The sequence below is a fragment of the Peromyscus californicus genome, unplaced genomic scaffold (assembly GCF_007827085.1).
Source record: "Peromyscus californicus insignis strain IS unplaced genomic scaffold, ASM782708v3 Scaffold_13__1_contigs__length_99412109, whole genome shotgun sequence".
In the NCBI taxonomy this organism is placed as follows: domain Eukaryota; kingdom Metazoa; phylum Chordata; class Mammalia; order Rodentia; family Cricetidae; genus Peromyscus; species Peromyscus californicus.
In genome coordinates, this window is record NW_026294424.1 from 24971488 (window position 1) to 24980972 (window position 9485).

The window sequence follows — 9485 nt, forward strand, 5'->3', positions numbered from 1 at the left end:
AATTAGTGATTAAAAGTGTGTGGTGGAGGCAGAAGACTTTTCGTCTCTATCTCTGAATAAAAGGAAGCCTGGATTGGGTCTGGTGTCTTTTTTTTTTTTCCTTCAATTTAGCTTTCTGCTCTGGATTTAATGCAGAATGAAGCTTGCCTAAGAATAATACAATGGATTGAAAAGGCTAACTGAATTAGTGGGTTTAGAGGAATACATTTGTAAAGTGGCAGAAGTTCCTAGTCATAAAAAGCTTTCTTAAGATGGGATTTACTGGCTAATCATACTGATATTTTAGCATGTTGCCAGCCCTAAAAATATTAGCCATGTTTGTTTATCTTAGTAAAGACTTGAGTTTTAGACTATTGGATAATCATTAAAATAACAGTAAAAAAAATCATACTTTAAAAAATTAAAGCCAAAAGTATTTGTAACTTAATTACCTAGTTAAGATATTAAAAGATTGATCATAATGATAAACGCAACAGACAACTTTTTTAAAATTACACAATTGTTTAATTTTTATAAGTTAGTCATCTACATATATGAAACTGGTTTTGTTTTCCAGACAGCTCTTTTGTAGTAATTTCTAAAAGTTATTCCAACAAAACATAGACTTTAAACAGATTGCGTTTGTGTGACTCTCTTTAGTTGAGGTTTTGAAAATGGTGTTTAGAAAGAACGCAAGCATCCATCTGCTCCCTTGCAGCTTTCAGCATTGATTTGGGTTTTTATTTTTTTAATAAAATGCAGTTTACACATTTATAAATGAGGCATTCTGTGTTTGTGGAAAAGGATAAACTGTTACCTTCCCTGGAGGATTCTGTATCCCAGGCCTCCTTGAGGCTAGAGAATAGGCCATTGGAGGGCTCCCTCATTACTGATTGTCTCAATGCAGAGGAAGGGCAAAGTCTTGGTAGCTTTTGATAACCAGTTTCAGCATTCAGCAGGCTCAGCTATTAGTCATGCATCTTAGCCTTTCCCTATTTACTTTCAAAACACTTAATAAAAATAATAAAAGATTAGGTATAAAATGAAATATTTGTTTGGTACACAGCACCTCGGTATCTGCAGCTTCCACACACTGCGGTGGTTCAGTCTTCTGGGATATTTCTTGTTGATAGAACCATTTGAATTTGTTACCAGTATTAACATAGGAAGCTCCAGAAAAGATAATTGTAGTTTCCTTGGCTGTAAAGGGCTTACTTACAAATCGGGCTTTGGAAAGTTATAGCTGATGAAATTCAGTTCAGTGGGGTAGTGTTATAATCCTGCCTTTTAGCCCTCACCCAGCATTAATGGTTTATCTGAATGGGCATAAAATTGGAGACTATTTCTTCTTGTCATACGAGTCCGTAGGACTACAAACAGAAGGGGCAGAGGAGGTAACATGGCTTCTAATGATGCTTATCATCAGCGGAAGACACACGGCTCATAGTCTCTGATACATCAAAGTCGTCAAGGGTTTAAACCATGTGTTCCAAAGTTTTTGCCGACTGGCCAAGGAACCTGCTATTTATAGTACTTTAAAATGCTGCCAGATAGCTCAGAAAAGTCAGCATTATCTTAAATTGGTAAAACTTACCTCCCTCCCTGGCATGTAATTCCGTATTCTGAACTGTTGTGCTGTCTGTTCTTTTGCTTTTAGAATGGCGGGGAAGATCTTCGGACTGAGCGGTTACAAAAAGCACCAGAACGTTTCAGAAATCCTGTTGTGTTCAACAAGGATTCTACAGTCAGGAAAACTCAACTCCAGTCTTTCAGTCAGTATGTTGAGAGTAGACCAGGTAGGAATGCTTTTAGAACTGTCTCATGGTGTAACAGTGTTCAACTGTAGGTGTACATGTATTAAATAGAGAAATGCTGATAATGTAAAGCCACATTTCAATATATAAATATCAAGCTTTATAATAATTTTACATGCCTCTCCCCTTTTTTTTAAGAGATGAAAAGACAGAGATCAATCCAGGAAGATACAAAGAGAGGAAATGCGGAGAAGACAGCAATAACTGAAACTCAGAGGAAGCCATCAGAAGATGAAGTACTTAATGTATATTAATTTTTTGTGTGGTTTCATGATTGCTGATAATTCCAAACTGTATGTGGAAATAGTGCCTTTATTTGTTAAAATGAGATGTTAGGTTTTTTAAGATGTCAATCTCCAGTGCATTCAAAGCAGTGTGAGAGGGGTACGCTGCTGAATTAGTCTGCAGTGTGGTGATAATTGTCAGATAAAAAAAAAATGAATTTTTCAGAGTTCCACAGCCCCAGCTTCCTTGAGACATTTCCATCAGGGCACTTCCCATAAAGAGATTCCAGTATTGATCTACCGGGAGGATTTTAATTATTACAATAGCAGATACCGCAGGGCTGCAGTCAGAGGGAGAAGTCACATGAGACCCGCTAGAATTTCTCAGCCAACCCATTTTGTTGGCTTGGGTTAATGGGTGTTCAACCTTTCCATTATCCAGATCAGCCGTGAATTACTAGCTGAATGATGTTTGCATTAATATAATATATATGGTAATTTCTTCACTTAATTAACGGGGAGGTTCAGCTCAGTAGGGGTATGGGCTGATCATGTGTAAAATTGATTTGTGAGGGAAATATTTGATAGACCGCAGGGAGAAAGCTGCTTTTGATGGACAGCTGCGGGACAGAAGCAAGGAGAACAAGTTTTAACTTGAATTTTTGTCTAGAGAGAAGCACAGCTCTCTTTAATGGTGTTACTTTTGTATTATCTACAGTTTGAATATTTTCACTGTTAAAAATCATGTTTTTGGGAATTTTAAAATCATTTAAGTGCAACTTGAAGTTATCAGCAGCATTTTGGGACTCTAAAGGTGCCTCATTTTCTACTTTTCACCTTTAGGAGACCCAGAAAAGTACAAAAACAATATCCCTGGTGTATCTTGAGAAAGCAGGCGTAGCTTAGTGAGCTGTAGGATGTGTATGTGTGGTGTGTGCTCACACTAAAGGGGTCTGACGACTGCCCACAGCACTGCAGGACTCACAGATCTGATATGAATTTGTACTGCGCAGTGAAGTCTAGTGTTTGCTACAATTTCCGCTTTTCTGTTTGTATTGTCTGCAAACTACAATGTTTGTTTTATCCCTTTGGATGGGACTGGAGACAGAAAAGGCCCCTTTAGAAATACTGTGCTGGCTAGTAGGAGAAGCGTCCCCCAAGTTATTCTTAATTTTATACTTACCAGTAACACACATTGAAATAGACACTCCATTTTGTGTGAATCTTTAAACAATATGGTGACATTGTATCAGTGACTACAAGACTATCAGATTATTTATGATTTTCTAAAACATTTTAACTTTAAATTTATCAGCTGCCATAATCAATTTAACAAGTAAAAGTTATAAATTGACTTCACAAATGAATGCAGTTTTTAAGTAGTTCAGAAAGTAAGTTATTAGTAGAATTGAACATATTTATTGACCATGAGAATTTATAATAATTGTAAGTCTTGATTGTGCTCCTTGTTTAAGAAGTGCCTAAAATAGTGTGTCCCAGCTTTCCTAGCAGTCAATGTACTTCCTGGGCTGGAAAGCATTTGACAAGAGACTCTACCGCTTCTGTCTCTGAATGGATAATGCTTTGCATATTGATGATAGTGGTAGTGATGAGTAGCCACTAAGCCATCGTTTAATACCTAGAAATGTCAAAGGGTACAAGAGTTGCAAGGAGAGCTTTTTATTTATTAGCTGTAACAATATCATATATACAAACTTATATTATATATATATATATATATATGAAAATTAGAACTTAAAAGTTATACTGGTACTCCATAATAGAACTTCTGTTTCAAATAAAACTTATAAGACCATTTTTAAATTATGGATTACTATGAAAGTAAAATTTCAAATAGAAATACAAATTTGATTAAAGAGAAAATTAAACAGTAAACTAATTGAATTATATTCTAAGTAGCAAGGTTTGAGACCATTTGCCTGGTTAAAATTTATAGCCCTAAAGATCAGTAACATTTCAACTCAGTGGTGTACAGAGTCTATCTAGAAGAAACTATGGAGATATTACAAACTTGGTCTCCTTTGGTGTCTGATTTTTCAGCCAGGGCCTCACTGGATAGCCCTGGCTAGGCTAGAGCTTACACAGATGAAGCTAGCCTTGGACACCTAAGTACTTTACCTGCCTTTCTGCCTCCTGCATCCTGGAATTACAGGCATATATCACCATACTTGTCATCTTTTTTTTTTTACTTTTTTAATATTTTAAATGATATAATTTCCACATAAGCAAAAAAAGTATCTTTTTTGTTTGTTTGTTTCTACAAAAGAAATCTGATTCTCTCTAGATAATTTAAGGATCAACTTCATAGTAAAACCCTGCTTCTATATATTGTACTTTTGAATGAAAGATCTGTTCTAATAGTCATTAAAGGGAAAATTCCCCATTTTGTTCATACCTAAATCACTGACTTAATCCTAAGGAAAAGGCCATCTCACTCATTGTTAACTTTTTATATCTGGCAAATCTGGAGGTAAATTTATAAATGTAACACTCAATAGCTGAAATGTTCGGTCTTTGCAACAGTTTGTTATACTTGATGCATATGAAAGATCCCTAAATCACAGGCAGGAGTGGGATTTGGTACTAAGGTTGATTCTAAGTGTGTGTTCGCTTCTCTAGGTAAGTGCTTTACTAAGTGTTTGTAGAAAGGAAAAATGCAACTTACAAGTGATTTTTCCCCCTTCCTGTTTGTTCTCGTTAACAGAAAGGGTTCAAAGACACCAGTCAGTATGTTGTAGGAGAATTGGCAGCACTAGAGAATGAGCAAAAGCAAATTGACACCCGTGCCGCGCTGGTGGAGAAGCGCCTCCGCTATCTCATGGACACAGGTACGGTGCCCAATTACACTGTAAACAGTTTTGGCAAATTGAGCGTTCACAAACTCTTATAGAGTTTTGGAAGTGTGAATCTTTGAAGCCTGAATGTTCAGCAAAACTGCCTTGAAAATAAAAAGGCTGCGATTTGCAGCCACCTCTCTGGGCCCTGGTGATAAGAGTGCCTTCATGGGAAGTGATAACTCGCCCTGATACCGTGTGAGCCAGCACTATTGAACAGTGTGCTCATCCATGCAGAGTTGGAATACACATCTGTGCCTCATTGATATGCCACTGCTTAAAAAAAAAGTAGATCTTTACTGTTCTACTGATTCATTGGGGGGAAAAAAGATTTGGCCAGCTAAAGCCATGTACTGCGTGAAGCAGAGTGCTGTGCGTAGGGTGGCTCCGTGGACTAGATCACTGAAATTTGAGAATATTATCTGGTTACTGATGCTCCACAGTGTTTTTTTTTTTTTCAAGAGAACAGGTTTTTAAAAGTCTGTAATACTTTATGTCGTAGCTGCATTTGAAAGGATTAAAGTATATAGCAAGGTTTGTAAAGATGGGTGAGCGCAGCAAGTTAGCTCCTAAGCAGAGGGCAGAGTGGCATTTAGTGCTGATTGCCAATGGAGATTGTATAGATCTAAGAGCACAATAAGCTATTGGAAAGGAACTCTGTGCATGTGCACGTGTGTTTCTTTAAAATATTACTCAGACAAAATGATAACAGTTGAAAATTAAGTTCAGATCCTTCACACACACACAAATTCAAGGTAAGTTATGTTATGAAAACCTACCAAAAATGAGAGTTAAATATCTATTCCAATTAGCTGGTTTAGTTTTGTGATTATTGTAAAGAACAGCGGGATTAGCATTGGGAAGCTCTCCTGAGCCTTCCTGTCTGCTTTCTTACAAAGTATTCATTAATAAAACTTTTATTTTTATAAGCTTTTATAGATGGAATATTTGAAAATGCGTGTTCTAGTGACATCAGAAATGAGTCCAATAGGGATCCTGGGCCTGTTCTGATCCAGTGAGCTTCACATGTTCTGCAGAACTCCCAAGCTGCTTCTGAGGCACCCCAGATCCTGCCAAGACAGTAATGGAACTCAGGATTCCTCACTTCTCTTCAGGAGAGTGAACTCAGGCTTATTTTACCTGAATATTGACTTCTTAGACTTGGGAGAATAAGTTCTTCTATTTAAAATTTAAAACAGAAAAACCTTTGGAGGAAGTCATTGCTGACACCTCTCATGCTGATAAGGGACAGATGTAGCAGGTGCTCAGGGTCACACGGATCACCAAGCACAAACTATGAGCAGAATTCAGACCACCAGTGTCCTGTCATGGCCCTCCTCACTGCACCAGAGTAACCAGACCATGTTTGTCAGTCCCCCAACAAGCCATGTGTGTGGCATGCGTGGCTTGCCTTCTGTACGTACAGTTGTATGGAGTAGGCACACCTCTATAACCTAATATATTGTTTTATATTTTTCTTTGGTTTCTAAAGAAGTCTAAATATATTAGCTATGCTAGCTATAAGAACATAAATATGTGATAGTATAACTTCTCTAATAATTTTGAATTATTTTCTTGACGATTTTAAGGTGGCTGATGACTTCCTGCTTTATGTTGTGTTGACAAATAGAAAAAGATTTCCTTTGCTGACTGAACTGAGTAAAGTGTATGTTACTATATGAACCTGATACAAGGAGCCTTACCTGTTTTCTCTCTTTCATACATGATTTATTGAGGGTTCTAATCAAAAGAAACTGACATTCTCCTTCCCAGCCTGTATCACCAGTGGAGCTTGGAAATGGCCTTCTCCAGCTAGAGATCAGTTTTAGCTGAAGGTTATAGACTACAGATTGATTCCAGAATCCCTTTGGGGATTATCATATCCCTTATTCACAAGACAGAATTTTATCCTGCTAGGTCTCTGCTGCAGATTCAGACGAAAACTGACCCAACTTGATAAGCTCCAAAAATCACCTCGGACTGTAAGAAGCCTCCTCCAGCGCAAAGAACATATTAAGATAAAAACTAGTTAGTATATGAAACAGGATCATATGCTAGAGAGCAAAAGCACCAAATTGTCTTTTTTTCTCTCGGGGTTCTAGTACATTCCAACTTTCGTCATTTTAGCAGTACCTCTCCCCTGGTGTGTTAAAGATACTGGTGTACTTTCTGAATCTCAGCCTTGGAGATAAGCACAGCGTGTTCTTCACATGTTGGAACTCAGGCTCACATAGGGGAAATGACGCATTGGAGATGACCTTGGCTCCAGAAAGGTGGCTCGGTGGGTAAAAGTGCCTGCTGGACCAGTCTGACGGCCTGCGTCTGATGCCCAGAGCCCGTGGGAAGCTGGACAGAACTGATGCCACAGAGCTGTCTCGTTGACCTGTACATACTCAACACAACAGGCGTGTGTGTGTGTGTGTGTGTGTGTGTGTGTGTGTGTGCAAAATACTAAAAAAACTAAACTTAGAAGATACCCTTATTAGTAAAGACAGAGTTACAGCTTGCGCATAGATTTTTCAGGTTTTCTAGCTCTTGATTCCCATCTCTTTCCCTATCATTTCTTCTTCTCCCTCTGCCTTTTGATTTTTTTTTTCAAGACAGGGTTTCTCTCTGTAGTCCTGCCTGTCCTGAAACTTGCTCTGTACACCAGGCTGGCCTCAAACTCTGCCTCCCAAGTGTTGGGATTAAAGGCATGCACTACCACCGTCTGGCATTTTGTTTTCTGCTTAATGGAGTCTTATTACATAGCCCACACGAGCCTAGAACTCATTCTGTTCCTGCCTGCCTCGGCCTGGCAGGTGCTGGGCCATCACGTATGCCCTTACACTCAGCATCCACCGTGTCCTTTTACTGTGAAATACCCATTTGTCTGCTTTTTTCCTATATCCCTGTATATACTGGCTATAGTCAACATTTTTAGTGATTAAAAAGTCCACATGATCTAAAATTAATCCTTTGAAAGTGTACAGTTCTATAGTATTTAATGTGTTCACGGTATTGCATGATTGTTGCCACTGTATACAAAAGTTGTCACTCAAGTAGAAATCCATTTCTTTCTTCACAAACCCCTGAGAACTCTTTTCTACTTTGTTTCTGAATTACTTTATTCTAGATGTTTCATGTGAGTGGAATTGAACAATGTATCCTTCTGTGCTTGACTTCTTTGGTTTAACATATTGTTTTTGTGATTCATCTGTGCTATCGACATGTTCTGGTTCAACATCTTTTTTGTGGTTGAATAGTATTTTAGTGTACATGTATACACATTCCATTTATCTGTCAAGCTATTGATGGACAGTGTTCTATTTATATGTGTGGAAGTTTGGGCTGTGTGTTTGCATTGCCATGTGTGTGCATGTCTAGTGTTCACAGAGACTAGATGAGGGCATTGGAGCCTCTGGGACTGGAGTTACAAACAGCTGTGAGCTGCCATGTGGATTCTAGGAATCATTTTCCAGACAGGGTTTCTCTGTGTAACAGCCCTGCTGGTTCTGAAACTCACTTTGTAGACCAGTCAGGCCTTGAATTTAGAGATCCAGAGATCTGCCTGCCTCTGGTTCCTAAGTGCTGGGATTAAAGGCATGCGCCACCACACTCAGCATTTGATTGACAGTTCTTATTTTTACTTTTTGACCAGTGTGAACACTTATGTGTAGATATCTATTTGAAACACCATTTAAATTCTTTTGCATATACACCTAGGATTAGGATTTCTGGATCATACTGAAATTCTGTACTTGGTCGAGTTGTGAAATTTAGAAATCAGAATACATTTTCCAAATGAAACTCTCTTATAACTAAATAATACTAATAGTTACCCTGGACCCCAGTTCTAAATCCCTCCAGCTTGAGTAGCTCTGATCTTTAAGGACTTCCTGTCTGAGGGGGTTGAGGAGCGGGGGAGGAAGAAATTGGATGGAGGCCCAAACTGCTGGACCTTCTCCTGGCAGGTTGACAGGCCGCTCTAACAAGGAGAGAGAGAGAGACCCTCGGTGGGTCATGGAGCACAGTGAGAGGGTGCCGCAGGTGAGAAGCAGTAGCTGGGAAGGCCATCAGTGGCAGGGACAAGGCGAGCCTAAGGGTTTACGCAGTAGTTCCTTATCAGGTGGCTCAGTTAATCCAGAGTTGGTGATAGTCCAGATTCACTCATTCATGTTCTCTCCTTACCTTCCCCTGCTCTCTCAGCAGAGCTTAATTAGAAATACATAGTAAATATATTCCAAGCTGACACTGTGTAAGTGCTGCACCAGTGACTCTTTCAGCAAGTTGTAACCTTGGATGCAGTTTATAATGGGCATGTTCTGAATCCTGAGACTGTGCTGCAGATTATGTTACTGTGGTGAATGTTAATTCTTCTCCATTTCTGATTGGTTTCTATTTGATAGTCATATTTTCTTACTCTAAATATAGTAAGTTTTCACCTAGTAATGTGGGGAATTTTTTAAGTAATAATATTTTGAATATAAAAATTAAATCTATGAAGGAACTTTCAGCTTTATAGCCTTAAGCAATGAGTAACTGGATTATGGTAACAACCTTCAATCCCAGGCCAAACGGGACTTTTCCTAGACCATTGGGTGCAAACACTCAACTGGCCATTTAAATATACT

At 38.6% G+C, this 9485-nt stretch overlaps 1 protein-coding gene across 9 annotated transcripts in view; it reads left to right on the forward strand.

Moving 5' to 3' along the window:
• Ehbp1 (EH domain binding protein 1) overlaps nt 1–9485 on the forward strand; it is a 288954-nt gene that overhangs the window by 241588 nt on the left and 37881 nt on the right. For 7 of the 9 annotated variants that reach the window (XM_052734711.1, XM_052734717.1, XM_052734718.1 and 4 more), the window contains 3 exons: nt 1637–1775; nt 1932–2038; nt 4743–4866. In XM_052734711.1, coding sequence (XP_052590671.1) covers nt 1637–1775; nt 1932–2038; nt 4743–4866 — 370 coding nt within the window. The remainder of the gene's footprint in view (nt 1–1636; nt 1776–1931; nt 2039–4742; nt 4867–9485) is intronic. The other 2 variants (XM_052734712.1, XM_052734714.1) reach the window with 1 other exon arrangement.